The sequence below is a fragment of the Coregonus lavaretus genome, assembly GCF_964263955.1.
Source record: "Coregonus lavaretus genome assembly, contig: HAP1_SCAFFOLD_224, whole genome shotgun sequence".
Classification (NCBI taxonomy): Eukaryota; Metazoa; Chordata; class Actinopteri; order Salmoniformes; family Salmonidae; genus Coregonus; species Coregonus lavaretus.
This window is the reverse complement of record NW_028158475.1, coordinates 580,006-598,413: the sequence shown is the minus strand read 5'-3', so window position 1 is coordinate 598,413 and position 18,408 is coordinate 580,006. Positions and strand designations below refer to the sequence as shown.

The window sequence follows — 18,408 nt, the reverse complement described above, 5'->3', positions numbered from 1 at the left end:
TATTGGTGGTTGTAAATGAACTTTCACTCATGCTTACCTATCCTGTACTGCATACAACAATTAGAAGGATTTTGGTTTCAAAAACTTTATTGAAATCCTGTGAAATAAAGCAATGTAGAAAAAGAACATACAAGTATGAATGACCTCATACCAATAAATGTTATGATTAAACAATCACAAAACATCACTCAATGTGCTGACTTATGACACATGATGTGTCTATGATTATCATTCCAACATTCTCCTGATATGGTTTTGATATGAATCTGAAGAACATGGTATAGCCATACAGCTTATGTAGTTTATAAAAAGTTTATAGAAAAGCTGACTGCAGTATCAAATGAATATACATTTCCAGAATATGATAATAGTTAGAGAATGATATAATGCAACATTCACGTCCCCAAAAGTGAGTTAAGAGAAATAGAAAGCATAGACGAATGACAACCAAAATCACAGTTGCAAAATCACAGTTGCTACATAACAAAAAAATCACATTTTAGCATTTGTTGCTCACTGAAGGACTAGAACGTCACCATTTAGAGTAAATCACAAATGGAAATATCAACTCCTGTCGTGCCAATTAATACCAATGAGTCACAGCTTTAGATTCACAAAATACCATAATCTGGCCGAGCACGGACTGCTGAAAACATGAAAAGCAAGAACAAATGTATCACACATGCATGAGTACAACATATTTTCAGACGTAGGAAGAATCATATCGCGAAACAAACATTAAACAAGTACAAAAATACGTAGCTATATGTTAGCCCTTACCTCCTCAAATCTCTTGACTTTCGCCTTAACATGGTAAGGGCAGAACGGCAACTCTAAACACCCTTTCAGAGGAGTAACGTTACAGTTACACACTGGTACCATGGTGATTGGGGTTACAAGTACCATGGCTGTACAGTAATTCTATTTCCTGGGTGTAGGAGGAGGCGGGGGAGCAAAGGGGTACGGAGGCTTCCCTATGAAGCCCATGAGAGGGGGCTGTGGCGGGGCCATCAGCTGGGCCATGAGGGGCTTGGGCCCTGCTGGAGGTGGAGGGGCTGGACCGAACACACCCTGGGGCTGACTGGACTGATTCTGGCCCCCACCACTACTACCCCCAGGGGCCCCGTTAGCTGCCACCCCAGCCCTGGAGCTGTACTGGGTACCTCCACCTCCACCACCACCATAGCTCTGGTACTGGTCGGCCCCCCCGGAGCCGTAACCCCCCCGGCTGTCCCTGCTTCGGTCCCTGTAGGAGGAAGAGGACGAGGACCTAGTGTCTCCGTCCCGACCCCCTCCACTGCGCCCGCCCCGGCTAAAGCTGCTGCCGCGGCTGTGTGGCTTGTTGCCCCCGCCGTCGGAGCGCATGCGACGCTCACACACGTCCTGGAACATCATGTTGGGGTTGTTGGCGCTGGAGCCACTGCCACGGTAACGCATTCTGCCACCTGGAGAAGAACATTCACATAGGAGGATTAGAATGTCATATAATATAAACTGAAACATTTTAGTATAAGAATGTCAAACATCACTGGTTACACAGAACATGTGGCTTATGTTTGGATTTGACATGGTAAAGGTGATAGAATATAATTAAAAACTGTGGTCTAGAAATCACTCTCACCCCTTCCTCAAAATCTGAGCCAGCATAGTATGGTTCGGGTTGGCCCTATAGTGTGAATCAAGCAAAGGTGTAATCAAGCCAGTCTCACCCCCTCCTCCCCCATGTCCAGAGTTAACCAGCTGCAGCAGTTTGGGATTGATGGCCTGCCGGGCCTCCTCCAGGACTCGGACCAGGTCCCTGGCCTGGCGCAGGTTCCCCGGGGTGAAGAAGGTGTAGGCCGTGCCCTTGTTGGTGCTGCGGGCCGTACGGCCGATCCTGTGCACGTAGTCCTCAGACGAGTTGGGGAAGTCGTAGTTGATGACAAACTTGATATCCTCCACGTCTTTGGGGGAAAGTGGTTTTGAGAGGTGGGAGAGGAAGGTGAGGAGGGAGAGATGAGAGAGGAGGGAGAGAAAGGAGGGAGAGAAGGGAGAGGTGGGAGAGGAGGGTGAGGTGAGAGAGGAGGGAGAGAAGGGAGAGGAGGGTGAGAAGGGTGAGGAGGGAGAGGTGAGGAGGGAGAGGTGAGAGAGGAGGGTGAGAGAGGAGGGTGAGAGAATGGGTGAGGAGGGAGAGGTGAGAGAGGAGGGTGAGGTGAGAGAGGAGGGTGAGAGAGGAGCGTGAGAGAAAGGGTGAGGAGGGAGAGGTGAGAGAGGAGGGTGAGGAGGGAGAGGTGAGAGAGGAGGGTGAGGAGGGAGAGGTGAGAGAGGAGGGTGAGGAGGGAGAGGAGGGTGAGGTGAGAGAGTAGGATGAGAGAGGAGGGTGAGGAGGGAGAGGTGGGTGAGAAGGGAGAGGTGAGAGAGGAGGATGAGAGAGGAGGGTGAGATGTGGGTTTGAGGGATTTTTGTATGGTGAGAAAGAAGACAGATGGTATTCAAACAATGCAAAAGCTATGAGAGAAAAGTGTTTGATTATTTAGAATACTATTTCAGATTAATATTTTATAAATATTGATTACCACTTACCTCTCCAATAATAACATAAGAGGAAATATACATTTATCCAAACTGAAGTAGAATAAAAGTTTTAATTCTTGAAGTAAACCTATGAACGTTTTTCAGCTTTGGGTCAAAATATCTTGACCGGAGAGGCCTAGAGGGTTAGTGGTAAACCCCATAAGAATGTGACAAGAGAGTGCCACTTATACAGCATTAGCAGGGCTTCAGTAGAGTTGATGATGTGGCATTTTCTCTGTCTGGACCTTCACCAATTCACAGTTTACGTAATCGTACATAATAGCGTAACTATCATTCAGAACATTTAGTTCTACCATGGTAACATGTTCTATGCTGAGAAATGGTATGAGTATGAGGAAATGAGTGACAGTATACTGTCAACACGATCAGACCGGAAGAGTAAAAAGTGTTTCCAATCTTTCTTTTAAATTCGGATGTTCAAATGACAGTAGAAGGACAAATAAGTCTGTTTCTCATTACAGAAGCTCTGACAACACTGCTGGGTGGGTCCGAAAACAAAATGTCTCCTTGGACCCTTTCCTTGTGTTTTCCATGGTAACAGAGGGAGGCCATTTTACTACTCACAGAACCTGCCAAACAACAATATGTTTCCACCAAGAGAAAATGTGATGGAGTAAATGTTGAAGGACAGAGTTCAACACAATTCCTTCAACAAATACCTTTCTGTGACTGATTTCAATATAGATCGATGAAACTACCTGAATGAGTTGTTGCGACTGGGGAGGTCGTGGAAGAAGTGGTAGGAAAGGGGGTGTTGAGGTACTTACCCCTTTAGAGTTGTTTTACAAAGGTAGCCAGTCACCCCCTGTCCTGTCCTGATCAGCCCTGGTTCGCTTGGAGGCGCTGGGGGGGAGGGAGAGAGGAGGGGGCCCAAACTAGCCCCACGTTTCCCCCTCACCCTTCGCATACACCAGCAACTTCGGACGGGAGCAGAACCGTTAACCCCCCAACGGCCGGTTCTGTTGCTCTCTCGCCGAGTTGCAGGACCTCCTCAAACCGGTCAGGACTCGATCCAGCCGAGCTCCTACCTCTCCCTGTCTGTCTGCCTTTTGGACGGGACAGACAGGCACCTCAGGTTGATCCCAAGGAGAGCTCGCCTGAATCATATACCCTCAGTCTATGATGGGGATCTATGGGGGTGTTTAGGAACCAGATAATCATATACCCTCAGTCTATTGTGGAGGTCTATTTGGAGGTGTTTAGGAACCAGAGAAGGTGGAGAACGGGGGAGGATGTATCCTTCTGATAACTAGCCAAGCCACTAGCTAGCTGCTAATGTGACTGAGGACAGCCCCAGTACTGTTTGACACCAGCATGTGCTGGTGCTGCCTTGTGCTGCACAACCCTGAGGGGGGAGAGAAAAAGAACAAAGATACAGTCATTGGTAGCTTGGCAAATCCAACATGTCTACTTCCCCTTCTCAGTTCCAGGTTTAACCTATTTATTCAGGGAGGTGGAATAGGGCACTACTGTACAAGTTTCAGTGTGGATATGGGGAGAACTGACCGTTGATTTCACTTATAGATAGCCCTAAAACACCCCCTACCTAGACAATACCTGTAGCAAAAAATACTACAGTACAATGAATGACGTAAACATATCTTGAGGAATAATCAAACATATAATACTGAATATTTGGGTTGTTTTCCTTCATGTTTTGGGTTACATCATAAAGGAGACATGAGAGGAGGGTATTGGGGCGAGCATGGGGACATCTGCCCCCCCATCACACCCCCATTCAGGCAGCGTGCCAGAGAGCCCCGGTCGAAGGAAGCTTTGGACTGCAGTAACAAGAAACAGACTGTAAAACATTGTGGAGTTGAAGGCCTGGGGGATTGTGAGGCTACTGATGGTTATACTTTTGCTTAAAAAGTAATTTACAGAAGTCATGCTGTAGAAAGAGTGCTGATTGATTTTTCGTTGTTGTTTAAAGGTTAAATTACACCGCTATTACATGTTTGCAGACAAATGTATACTTTAAACCTGGAAAAGGGGATGGGATATTAGACAACAATAAAAATCACATTTATTACATTTGTGTATATTTTTCTCTGAAAATGTTTTGTTTCTGTGTGTTGGAGAGTGTGTATACAGTCGTGGTCAAAAGTTTTGAGAATGACACAAATACTAATTTTCACAAAGTCTGCTGCCTCAGTTTTGATGATGGCAATTTGCATATACTCCAGAATGTCATGAAGAGTGATCAGATGAATTGCAATTAATTGCAAAGTCCCTCTGTGCCATGAAAATGAACTTAATCCCCCAAAAACATTTCCACTGCATTTCAGCCCTGCCGTAAAAGGACCAGCTGCCATCATGTCAGTGATTCTCTCGTTAACACAGGTGAGAGTGTTGACGAGGACAAGGCTGGAGATCATTCTGTCATGCTGATTGAGTTAGAATAACAGACTGGAAGCTTTAAAAGGAGGGTGGTGCTTGAAATCATTGTTCTTCCTCTGTTAACCATGGTTACCTGCAAGGAAACACGTGCCGTCATCATTGCTTTGCACAAAAAGGGCTTCACAGGCAAGGATATTGCTGCTAGTAAGATTGCACCTAAATCAACCATTTATCGGATCATCAAGAACTTCAAGGAGAGAGGTTCAATTGATGTGAAGAAGGCGTCAGGGCGCCCAAGAAAGTCCAGCAAGCGCCAGGACCGTCTCCTAAAGTTGATTTAGCTGCGGGATCGGGGCACCACCAGTGCAGAGCTTGCTCAGGATTGGCAGCAGGCAGGTGTGAGTGCATCTGCACGCACAGTGAGGCGAAGACTTTTGGAGGATGTCCTGGTGTCAAGAAGGGCAGCAAAGAAGCCACCTCTCCAGGAAAAACATCAGGGACAGACTGATATTCTGCAAAAGGTACAGGGATTGGACTGCTGAGGACTGGGGTAAAGTCATTTTCTCTGATGAATCCCCTTTCCGATTGTTTGGGGCATCCGGAAAACACCTTGTCCGGAGAAGACAAGGTGAGCGCTACCATCAGTCCTGTGTCATGCCAACAGTAAAGCATCCTAAGACCATTCATGTGTGGGGTTGCTTCTCAGCCAAGGGAGTGGGCTCACTCACAATTTTACCTAAGAACACAGCCATGAATAAAGAATGGTACCAACACATCCTCCGAGAGCAACTTCTCCCAACCATCCAAGAACAGTTTGGTGATGAACAATGCCTTTTCCAGCATGATGGCGCTCCTTGCCATAAGGCAAAAGTGATAACTAAGTGGCTCTGGGAACAAAACATCGACATTTTGGGTCCATGGCCAGGAAACTCCCCAGACCTTAATCCCATTGAGAACTTGTGATCAATCCTCAAGAGGCGGGTGGACAAACAAAAACCCACAAATTCTGACAAACTCCAAGCATTGATTATGCAAGAATGGGCTGCCATCAGTAAGGATGTGGCCCAGAAGTTAATTGTCATCATGCCGGATTGCAGAGGTCTTGAAAAAGAAGGGTCAACACTGCAAATATTGACTCTTTGCATAAACTTAATGTAATTGTCAATAAAAGCCTTTGACACTTATGGAATGCTTGTAATTATACTTCAGTATACCATAGTAACATCTGACAAAAATATCTCATAACACTGAAGCAGCGAACTTTGTGAAGACCAATACTTGTGTCATTCTCAAAACTTTTGACCACAACTGTGCATTTCGAATCTGTATGTTGAGCTCTGTAGGAGTGTAAGTGTGCATACGTGAGTGTGTGTGTGTGTATTCAATGTTGAGAAGACATACCCAGACCACGAGATGCCACATCAGTGGCGATGAGGATAGGAGCTTTGCCGCTACGGAATTCTGAAAGTTCAGACAAAATCAAAGAAGATGTCAAGCGGAAGACTGAAAAAGGAAACAAAACTGAAGAAAAAGCAGAAAACATCAAACATAACATAAAAAACATAGTGAAACACATTGCACCAAAGCGGAGCATCCAAACGTAAACATGGCTGTTGAAATGTGACCTACCTGTCAGAACCCAGTCTCTCTCTGGCTGGCTCTTGTCTCCATGGATACACATGGCTGGCCACCTAGAAAACACACCACAACAATGTTGCCATGAGACAGGAGAACAGGACGTGATAAAAAACAGTTAGACGGTTTCGTTACACTCTTATCTGACTAAGTAGCCCAACACACTCCATATGAAACCAAAACCTGACTCTTGTTTTGCATAGTCAGTACTGTGGCTTTGAAAGAAGACTTTAAACCCATTTCTGCAGACTGTGCTTTCCCTCCATCTCTCTCTCTGTCTCACCCATCTCTTCTCATCCTGCGGGTGAGCTCGTCACAGCGCTTCTTTGTCTCCACAAAGATGATGGTCTTGTTCTCCTTCTCTGCCATGATCTCTTCCATCAGCTGGAGCAGCCTGACATCAACAAAAAGACAGAGGAAAGATATTAGGAAAACATCCCTCATCACCGCAATCCCAGGACTGATATTCTCTCACGTTACAAAAACATAGCGTCCTGAACTCTGTTCCTGTCCTTCATAACCAACAATAGATCAAAAGACTGAATACTTTTAAACTACATTGGGTTAATCCCTTCCAGATCAGTGATGATTAAGGAAAGGAGACATGAACAGAACGCAAAACTAGAGATTGGTCTTGTCCATTGGCTGATGGCCTCACTAACTTGTTGTCCTTCTCATTCTCCATGCAGACGTCTACTATCTGCAGGATGTTGTGGTTGGCGCTGAGCTCCAGAGCTCCTACGTTGATCTGGACATAATCCCGCAGGAAGTCCTCTGCCAGTTTACGCACGTCCTTGGGCCAGGTGGCACTCCACATCAGAGTCTGGCGGTCCGGCTGGGGCACAGGGAGAGAATGGTAATGGGGATATTCCTCCTCAGAGGACAATACACTATTATTCTATTCTATAACATGAGTATTTAGTTATTTATGATGGATGAATATTATATCAACTGTCATGAATCTAGATAGATAGATAGTACATGCAGACAGACAGACAGACAGACAGACAGACAGACAGACAGGCAGGCAGGCAGACAGACAGACAGACAGACAGACAGACAGACAGACAGACAGACAGACAGACAGACAGACAGACAGACAGACAGACAGACAGACAGACAGACAGATGATGATCTACCTCCCTCTGTAGTATCCATCTACTTATCCAACCATCCATGAATGGCTATGTATTACACTGTTATAATAATTGCCTAATGCCAGGAGAAGTGTGTGCGGTTTGCTAAGTATGGCATGTGTCTGGCTTACCCTGATCTGGTCCACGATCTTGCGTATCTGTGGTTCGAAGCCCATGTCCAGCATGCGGTCAGCCTCGTCCAGCACCAGGTAGGTGCAGCGCCGCAGGTTGGTCTTCCCTGCCTCCAGGAAGTCTATGAGACGCCCCGGGGTGGCAATGCAGATCTCTGTACCTGTATGGACATAGGACGCAAAGTGTCACAGTTTCAAAATACACGCAAACGCGTCAGAAGAGACCAATTGTGAGATTACTTCCAATACTTGCAACTTTTTCAATCTTGAATACTAGTAACTGAAGGGGAAGTAAAGGAAATTAAGCTAAGCTGGGGTGCCAATCAGGTTTTAGATAATCAGAAGTGGAGAGGTCTTGTCTCTAGTAGGCACAAACAATATAAGTAAGTAAGTAACTTGTAGCAGCATTTAATTCAACCTGCAGCTCCTCACCTCTCTCCAGGTCACGTATCTGCGGTCCCTTCGGTGCTCCTCCGTAGACACAGGTACTCTTGATGCGGGAGGTCTTGCCGTAATCATGAGCCACCTGCTGCACCTGCTGGGCCAACTCTCTGGTCGGGGCCAGGACCAGGCACTGAGGAGAGAGAGAGAGATCAATAGATAGAACCTTTAATAACACATGATACAGTGCCTTGCAAAAGTATACATCCCCCTTGGCGTTTTTCCTATTTTGTTGCATTACAACCTGTAATTTAAATAGATTTTTATTTGGATTTCATGTAATGGACATACACAAAATAGTCCAAGCTGGTGAAGTGAAATGAAAAAAAATTACTTGTTTCAAAAAATTATAAGAAATAAATAAAGGAAAAGTGGTGCGTGCATATGTATTCACCCCCTTTGCTATGAAGCCCCTAAATAAGATCTGGTGCAACTAATTACCTTCAGAAGTCACATAATTAGTTAAATAAAGTCCACCTGTGTGCAATCTAAGTGTCACATGATCTGTCACATGATCTCAGTATATATACACCTGTTCTGAAAGGCCCCAGAGTCTGCAACACCACTAAGCAAGGGGCACCACGAAGACCAAGGAGCTCTCCAAACACATCAGGGACAAAGTTGTGGAGAAGTACAGATCAGGGTTGGGTTATAAAGAAATATCCAAAACTTTGAACATCCCACTGAGCACCATTAAATCCATTATTAAAAAATGGAAAGAATATGGCACCACAACAAACCTGCCAAGAGAGGGCCGCCCACCAAAACTCACAGACCAGGCAAGGAGGGCAATAATCAGAGAGGCAACAAAGAGACCAAAGATAACCCTGAAGGAGCTGCAAAGCTCCACAGCGGAGATTGGAGTATCTGTCCATAGGACCACTTTAAGCCGTACACTCCACAGAGCTCAGCTTTACAGAAGAGTGGCCAGAAAAAAGCCATTGCTTAAAGAAAAAAATAAGCAAACACGTTTGGTGTTCGCCAAAAGCCATGTGGGAGACTCCCCAAACATATGGAAGAAAGTACTCTGGACAGATTAGACTAAAATTGAGCTTTTTGGCCATCAAGGAAAACGCTATGTCTGGCGCAAACCCAACACCTCTCATCACCCTGAGAACACCATCCCCACAGTGAAGCATGGTGGTGGCAGCATCATTCTGTGGGGCCCCATGTAGCTCAGTTGGTAGAGCATGGTGCTTGCAACACCAGGGTTGTGGGTTCGTTTCCCACGGGGGGACAGTATGAAAATGTATGCACTCACTAACTGTAAGTCGCTCTGGATAAGAGCGTCTGCTAAATGACTAAAAATGTAAATGTAAACGTTTTGCCTTGAAGAATTGGCAAAAATCCCTGTGCCTAGATGTGCCAAGCTTATAGAGACATACATTTACATTACATTTACGTCATTTAGCAGACGCTCTTATCCAGAGCGACTTACAAATTGGTGCATTCACCTTATGATAGCCAGTGAGATATACCCCCAAGAGACTTGCAGCTGTAATTGCTGCAAAAGGTGGCTCTACAAAGTATTGACTTTGGGGGGGGTGAATAGTTAGTTTTTTTGTCTTATTTCTTGTTTGTTTCATAAGAAAAAATATTTTGCATCTTCAAAGGTAGGCATGTTGTGTAAATTAAATGATACAAACCCCCAAAAAATCAATTTTAATTCCAGGTTGTAAGGCAACAAAATAGGAAGAATGCCAAGGGGGGTGAATACTTTCGCAAGCCACTGTATATAGCTACAGCATACCATAGGTAGGTCTAAGTACAGCAGAGAAGTTAAGTACACTATAGAAAAGGGTCAAAACAGGCTGGTCTCACAGACCTGAAATATATGAATAAGCAACAGTGTGCAGTTTCCAGATGTGTACTCACAATAGGTCCGTCTCCCCTCTCTAGATAGGGCTGATGGTTGATGTGCACAATGGCAGGAAGCAGATACTGCAAGAAAAGGCGCCAAATAGTACAATGAGGTCATGAGGTATATGTACCAGTCTGACAATCCAGGGACATTAGTCCTCATGTGTCAATATGTCTTTGTGTGTTGCAGCTGTCAATGTTCCTCTGGGAGTTTATGTGTTTTTGTACTGCAGCTGTTGGTGTTGGTGCTTGTGCTTGTGTGTGTGTGTGTGTGTGTGTGTGTGTGTGTGTGTGTGTGTGTGTGTGTGTGTGTGTGTGTGTGTGTGTGTGTGTGTGTGACAGAAAGAAAGACAGATGTTGCAGTTGTCGGTACTGTGTGTGTTGTTGGATTATCATGGCGTCCTTACTGCCAGGGTCTTGCCGGAGCCGGTCTGAGCGATGCCCACCATGTCCCTTCCACTCAGGGCCAGAGGGAAGCCCTGTGCCTGGATGGATGTGGGCTCCTTGAAGTTCTGACTCAGTAGCACATCCATCACATACTCTGTCAGAGCAAAGACAAACAATTAAAGGAACAGTTAGCTATAGCCCAGGGGTGGGCAAACTTTTTGGCTCGAGGGCCGCATCGGGATTTAGAAATTCAACGGAAGGCCGCACAGATTTCTTTTTGACAGATTTTTGTCCAAATCAATTTGCAGGCCATTAGAATTTCTACATACAGTTGATGTTAACATACACCTTAGCCAAATACATTTACACTCTGTTTTTCACAATTCCTGACATTTAATCCTAGTAAAGATTCCATGTCTTAGGTCAGTTAGGATCACCACTTTATTTAAAGAATGTGAAATGTCAGAATAACAGTAGAGAGAATGATTTATTTCAGCTTTTATTTCTTTCATCACATTCCCAGTGGGTCAGAAGTTTACATACACTCAATTAGTATTTGGAAGCATTGCTTTTAAATTGTTTAACCTGGGTCAAACGTTTCGGGCAGCCTTCCACAAGCTTCCCACAATAAGTTGGGTGAATTTTGGCCCATTCCTCCTGACAGAGCTGGTGTAACTGAGTCAGGTTTGTAGGCCTCCTTGCTCGCACACGCTTTTTCAGTTCTGCCCACAAATGTTCCATAGGATTGAGGTCAGGGCTTTGTGATGGCCACTCCAATACCTTGACTTTGTTGTCCTTAAGCCATTTTGCCACAACTTTGGAAGTATGCTTGGGGTCATTGTCCATTTGGAAGACCCATTTGCGACCAAGCTTTAACTTCCTGACTGATGTCTTGAGATGTTGCTTCAATATATCCACATAATCTTCCTTCCTCATGATGCCATCTATTTTGTGAAGTGCACCAGTCCCTCCTGCAGCAAAGCACCCCCACAGCATGATGCTGCCTCCACCGTGCTTCATGGTTGGGATGGTGTTCTTCGGCTTGCAAGCAACCCCCTTTTTCCTCCAAACATAACGATGGTCATTATGGCCAAACAGTTATATTTTTGTTTCATCAGACCAGAGGACATTTCTCCAAAAAGTACGATCTTTGTCCCCATGTGCAGTTGCAAACCGTAGTCTGGCTTTTTTATGGCGGTTTTGGAGCAGTGGCTTCTTCCTTGCTGAGCGGCATTTCAGGTTATGTCGATATAGAACTCGTTTTACTGTGGATATAGATAATTTTGTACCTGTTTCCTCCAGCATCTTCACAAGGTCCTTTGCTGATTTTCTGGGATTGATTTGCACTTTTCGCACCAAAGTACGTTCATCTCTAGGCGACAGAACGCGTCTCCTTCCTGAGCAGTATGACGGCTGCGTGGTCCCATGGTGTTTATACTTGCGTACTATTGTTTGTACAGATGAACGTGTTACCTTCAGGCGTTTGGAAATTGCTCCCAAGGATTAACCAGACTTGTGGAGGTCTACAATCTTTTTTCTGAGGTCTTGGCTGATTTCTTTTGATTTTCCCATGATGTCAAGCAAAGAGGCACTGAGTTTGAAGGTAGGCCTTGAAATACATCCACAGGTACACCTCCAATTGACTCAAATTATGTCAATTAGCCTATCAGAAGCTCCTAAAGCCATGACAACATTTTCTGGAATTTTCCAAGCTGTTTAAAGGCACAGTCAACTTAGTGTATGTAAACTTCTGACCCACTGGAATTGTGATACAGTGAATTATAAGTGAAATAATCTGTCTGTAAACAATTGTTGGAAAAATTACTTGTGTCATGCACAAAGTAGATGTCCTAACCGACTTGCCAAAACTATAGTTTGTTAACAAGAAACGTGCAGAGTGTATGTAAACTTCTGACTTCAACTGTACTTTGTATCTAGTATTTGACGTTCAAGAGTGGCCTGGGGTGTTTAAAAAAATATAAAAATAATAATAATGTGGCCCATGGGCCGTAGTTTGCCACTCCCCTCCCCAATAGCCTATGGGGTTACTGTTTTGTAAGCTTGGGCTGTGTTCCAAGAACTCTTTAAAATGGGTTCAACTTCCTTTCCTCATCTCTTTACTGTCATGACTGCTGACAGGTGAAGGAACAGGTTATAATATAGGTTCAACAAGTGTCAACTGGGATCTACTGTTGTCTACTTACGGGGAAACTGTGCCTGGTGGAAGCTGGTGGTGGCCTTGGGGCAGCCAGTGCCGCTGACTGTGATCTCCTTTCTCCTGCAGAACTCATCTATGTCATACTGCAGACACAGACAACAGAGAATCAACAGGCTCAATAGACACACTATGGATAGCATCCTTCTAAGAACATTTGTATATATTGTGTGTGTGTGTGTGTGTGTGTGTGTGTGTGTGTGTGTGTGTGTGTGTACCTGACTCATGCGCTGGAGCTCTGGGTGCTCGTTGTAGAAGTTCTTCTCAAACTTAGGCAGGTCGTCCAGATCCCACTTCTTCTTGCGAAGGCGTTCTCCAGGGTTCCCAAACTTCTTCATAGGGGGAGGGCCGCCCCAGCTACTGGACCCAAACCGAGGCCTACAGGACAGGCAGGGAGAGGAGTGATGAAAAAGAGGATGAATGATTATCATTAGTAACACTGCAACATAGACACTAAATAGGTCCCTGGCCATTTTAATCTATTTGCAGTAAGTGCAATTTTCCCTGGGTGGGGTGGGGCCCCGCCTATAACTCTGTTGCAAGCAAATAGAGTTGTTTATCATGCACAACTAGAGTTGACGGGCGCGTGCAACTGTCTGAGACACGCCCGTGCACGTAAACATTCAGCAAGATAGTTGTGGTTCAACGAACATCACACAGCATTCCAACATAGCCCCCCGTATCATATATTTAAAAAAAACTTTGGACAGATACTTCCTATATGGCTATAAATATATTTCACATGCCGAAGAAAATATCTGCTTACCCTCTGTCTCGTCCACGGTCTCTATCTCGGTCTCCATACGACGAACTCCCTCTCATGTTGTCAATAGATTCTTGCTTGTAGAAATATTTGAGTTGCACGGTGTTGTGCAGTCTGAATAGCTTATGCAGCAAAAGGAAAGTGCAATAAAGTTTTAGAAAAGACAACACTTACTTACAAACACAAATGAAAAGGTAAGACAAGCCCTGAAATTATGGAACAAGCCAAAACAGAATTTTGTTTTGCAGTTGCTGCTGCACGTGACGTCAACTCCCCTAGTCACTATCTCCCTGTGGACGTACGTTTTTGGGGCGTAACTCCACACGAACAACATGCACGTTTCGTAGCAAAGGAGCGTAGAGCAAATTGGGAATTCTGTGTAGCGTACGTTTACATTTTCTAGTGTTCATGCGCTAATAATATTCCTGTACAGTTGGTGGCAGTAATTCATATTGTGGCAGTAAGTGACATTCTTGAGGAGAAAGCCTACCAAAGAAGAAGAAAATGGATCCAGGAAGTGAAAGCTAGCTAGCCGTCTGTCTTGTGTAATATGTCTAGTTTTCATGTTTCGCGACGATAAATATTTCATTATATTAGGTAGATTTAGATTATAGGAAGAAATGCCTCTGCTAATACAAAATAGAAGAATCGAACGACCAGGTTCGACAGTCGATTTGTTCGCCAGATATCCGCATTTACAGGTAAGTTGACTAGTTAGCCAAGCAAGCTAGCAGCTGTCATATCGTAAGCAAGTCGTCCTTGGTGGAATTAATCACCATTAAGTAAAATAGCACTTGCTTTTCATGCAATATTGACTTGACGTTTTACTCCATTCTTATTTTATACCATAGGAAAACGCCCGAGTATTTAGGTCCAAGACGATTGTAGATGTCGACCCAAAGTGCCTCCTATACATACAGCAAAGAGAGTTTGCAGCCACAACACCAGCGGACAGTGAGTATAAACCTATAGTTAAATCAATATGTCAGCCTAGCTTAACATAGTATATTGTTGCGTCCATAGGCTACCTCTACACTGATAAATTGTAGTAAAAAATCCCCAGCACAGTATCCAGGACCATGACGAAATATGTCCCTCTGTTTCTCCAGACTCTGTCGCTGTCCTTGGTTCTGATGATGCAACCACCTGCCACCTAGTTCTGGTGCGACACACAGGTGCTACAGTTCTCTATTTAATGTATGTTTGTAGATACTATGGTAGCATCACAATATGAGCTTCATAATGTCTGCATTTGTACCATCTTGTAGGAAGCGGAGCTGCTTGCCTTGCTCACTGTGATGGCTCCAGCACGTGGAGTGAGGTTCCCCTCATCGTCAAAGCTGTCACATCTCTGAGCAAGGACCCTGCCAAGGAGGGCAGGTAAGAGATAACACACACATACACACACACACACACGTAATTGGCCCCTTGCTTCTTTTCCTTCAGGCTGGAGCTCCACCTTGTTGGAGGATTTGATGATGAGTCAAAGACGTCCCACAAACTCAGCCTTAGCCTATTGTGTACGTAAAGCTCCTTCTCTTCCCTCCAGTTTGAATGCAACTGTCAAAGTAGCAACACCATTATCAGGCTGCATAGGGAAACTACAACCCTTCTATTGTGTTTTGCAGCGGCCTTCCAGAGACAGAAAGAGGATATTCACCTAGAGACCTGCTGCATCACAGGTACATGTTTACACTATTGTCTGATTATTAGACTGTTATATTCTCTCTCAGCCTGTGTGTTTCTTTATACTACCCAGAGCCATATATGTAGAGAGTTTGGCCAGGTTTTAGAACGGCTGCCATGTTAGCCTTTATTCTCTATATGTTGGTGCCTCTGACAATTCCCTCTGAAATGACCCGCTGTAAACAAGCAAAACAGAGCAGCGAATCTAACAGACGTTTTTATTGATTCGCATTCGGGGTCATGTGTATCCAAGTCTATACTGTGTTGTGGTGTCAACAAATTGCATATCTGCTTTCAGTGGACATCTTCATAGGTTTTGAAAACAATCCGAAATAAACAGCACAACGCGGAAGCGTCAATTATCTCTTCGCAAAGGCTATGGAGGAGAAAGTGGGGCTCTCGGAACATTCAGACAGAAACCACATTGGCCCAACTCTATATATCTGACTCCGCCCCTACCTATCTCAAGACTCTTTCTCTTCTTTCCGCTTGCAGAGATGAATGACAGCTTAGTGGACGGAGCGCACAGACCAGTGGTGTATGGAATAGGTACTATACTGTATCTACACTGCAAATCACATCACCTCTGTGTCACACACAGTTTATAGTATGGCATTGACTGTGTGTTGTGACTGTGTGTCTGCAGGTATAAATATGAAAACAGGGGAGGTGTTCCCTGCCTCGTTCCCTTACAAAGGACCCGCGGAGGAGCTGCGATCTGCACGGACCTTCACTGGGGGCCAGGTAAAGACTTGCGCATAGATATAGAACCTTAAATAGGCTGATGTCATAGAGCCACTATGCATCAGATTGGCAAAATCTGTCAGCAATTTTAGCTGGGGCCTGCTCTAATTGGACCGACAAGTAGAACCAGAATTCCTGTCTACTGATATATTGTCTATGCTCTTGCACTTCATCTCTGACACTACATGAAGGATTGATATAAAGAAAGATCAAAGATGACACATTGAATGGCTTGTGGAGTGTCTGGATAGAACCCATACGTGACTTGCTAACTACATTTCATCAGACAGTCATATAAGATTGTAATTATATCTCCACAGATGGCTGATATATATGACTCGAGCAAAGGAGAAGTGAAGATAGGCCCATGTAAGTGGTCCCCGAATCTGGATATTTCCTTCTGGCTGTCGCAAGACGATGACACCATCTTAAAGGTAAGGTGTAAGGAAATAATACATTACTAATATTGATCCCATAATAACTAGAACTTTAGTTATATGTCCCTTTAAAACCTTATTGACAACCTCTAGTGTGTTATAGTCCCTGTTTCTGTCAACACTTATACAATGAATGTTGCATAGTATGTTATCAGTATACACACTGTGATATGTTACTCCCCCTGTTTTTTTCCCGACCAGTACCTATCCACGTCCCCTATGGCTGAGCCTCCGCACTTTGTCCAGCACATCAAGTCCACCATCCAGTTCCTCCTGGAGCACCCCAGTTCAGATAGCGTCTTCCCTGGAGGACAGCCCCAGCAGTACCGCAGGACAGAGCAAGGGGACTGGGAGAACGTTAACCAGACATAAAAGGCTTGAGTCTCTTCTCCAACGCACTTTACTTTGACTTTCCATGGAATCTGCCCGGAAATGAAATCACTCCTTAACTTCTGGAAGAAAAGACACTGTGACCCTCCTCCTTATGCCATTGTGGGCGGCACATCTGTTATTGTTATTGTTTGTTTGACTCGGTACCGGTACCCCTTGTATATAGCCTTGTTATTGTTATTTTATTGTTGCTCTTTTATTTTTTACTTTATTTCGTAAATATTTTTCTTAACTCTTATTTTTCTTTAAACTGCATTGTTGGTTAAGGGCTTGTAAATAAGCATTTCACGGTAAGGTCTACACCTGTAGTATTCGGTGCATGTGACAAATAAAATTGTATTTGATTTATCCGTGGTGGCTATGTACAGTACAGAGGTATGTGGATTGAACCCAAGTGCTATATCTATGGCCTGTCTGTCTCATAGTTTACCAGACTTTTAATATTTTTTATTTATATATATATATATGTTTTATTTTAAAACAACAATACAGACAATACAAATATCCGCTCCCACAGAGGGTGCTCTGGTCAGAGGGTGCTCTGGTCAGAGGGTGCATTCGCCCCCACCCACCTCGAGACGCCAACAAGGCCCCGCCCCTGGCCCAAAGGGATATTCCAAGGGCGGGAAAAACCAAGCCCCGCCCGACTTCCGGGTGGGCATGGAAGCGAGCGCACCCATAACAACCAGGACCAGCACACACACCGCTCACAGCATGAAGCCAAACCACAAAACATAAATAACGAAAAGCAGAACATACAATAATCACATCCCCACCCTCACCCCTGATTGGAGGACCTTTACCCTGTACATTTATGTATATACTTACTTCAACACTCATCAATTCCAACCTTCAGACAGCCACAGATCAACCCATCTTTCCCATGAAATCATAATTCTACCATTTCTTCTCGCAATACATCCCTCCATTCTCCCATGGTGTCTCACTAGGGACTTCAACCTCCCCATCTGCAACATTTCTGCCAAAATTACCCCAAAAATAAACATTTAATTTTGTTAACCTGACTTGACTGGCTGGCCCCGGTGAAGAGACAGGACAGGCGGAGCTCTATTTTTCATCCCAAATGACACCCTTTTCCCTATATTGTGCAGCCCCATAGGGCTCTGGTCATAGGTAGTGCACTATGTAGGGAATAGGGTGCCATTTGGGACGTATTGTCTCGCTCTGTTACTGATGGTTGTTGGGATGTTTGTGTGGGTAAATGTCTGCACCCACGCGGCCTGTTGGATTGCACAATGTGTTCATCTGTGTCCTACTATGCTATTATCTGGTGTAGTCATGTTATCCAGTAGCTGTAGATGTACCCTGAGTGGACAAAACATTAAGAACACCTTCCTAATATTGAGTTTCACCCCCTTTTGCCCTCAGAACAGTGGCTGCTTGCTGCTTATTTGTATCATTTTAGCTAAGCAGGTTAGGAGAATGAACGTAGCAGGTAAGGACAATGAGGTTAATGTTAGGAAAATGTTACAAGGAAGCAGCATGCTACAAGGAAGCAGCAAACAGCCACGCAAAAAGGTCTCGAGTGGCAACCAATCTGGCCAATTAGCTGTTAGGTTTCCATACACTCACTTATGTTGATCCTCCCACTTATTTAGTAACGCCCACTTTCAAACGCTTGCCCATGACTCAAATTTGCATCAAGAAC

At 44.5% G+C, this 18,408-nt stretch overlaps 2 protein-coding genes across 2 annotated transcripts; one reads left to right on the top strand and one right to left on the bottom strand.

Annotated features, from left to right (window-relative positions):
• Positions 1-73: 73 nt before the first annotated feature.
• Positions 74-13,765, bottom strand: LOC311123951 (putative ATP-dependent RNA helicase DDX17). Its single transcript, XM_084198165.1, has 13 exons — positions 13,486-13,765; positions 12,938-13,097; positions 12,709-12,805; positions 10,525-10,658; positions 10,133-10,198; positions 8,249-8,390; positions 7,817-7,977; positions 7,212-7,384; positions 6,833-6,943; positions 6,544-6,605; positions 6,316-6,375; positions 1,710-1,943; positions 74-1,445 (listed from the first exon to the last, which is right to left on the bottom strand). The coding sequence occupies exons 1-13, from the start codon at positions 13,539-13,541 to the stop codon at positions 922-924; spliced, it is 1,980 nt and encodes a 659-aa protein (XP_084054291.1). The 5' UTR covers positions 13,542-13,765; the 3' UTR covers positions 74-921.
• A 30-nt stretch (positions 13,766-13,795) lies between these two features.
• On the top strand, positions 13,796-17,087 carry LOC311123968 (protein N-terminal asparagine amidohydrolase-like). The gene is made up of 10 exons (XM_084198184.1): positions 13,796-14,183; positions 14,334-14,436; positions 14,592-14,657; positions 14,751-14,862; positions 14,929-15,002; positions 15,111-15,164; positions 15,664-15,717; positions 15,815-15,912; positions 16,233-16,346; positions 16,551-17,087. The coding sequence occupies exons 1-10, from the start codon at positions 14,103-14,105 to the stop codon at positions 16,719-16,721; spliced, it is 927 nt and encodes a 308-aa protein (XP_084054310.1). The 5' UTR covers positions 13,796-14,102; the 3' UTR covers positions 16,722-17,087.
• Positions 17,088-18,408: the final 1,321 nt, after the last annotated feature.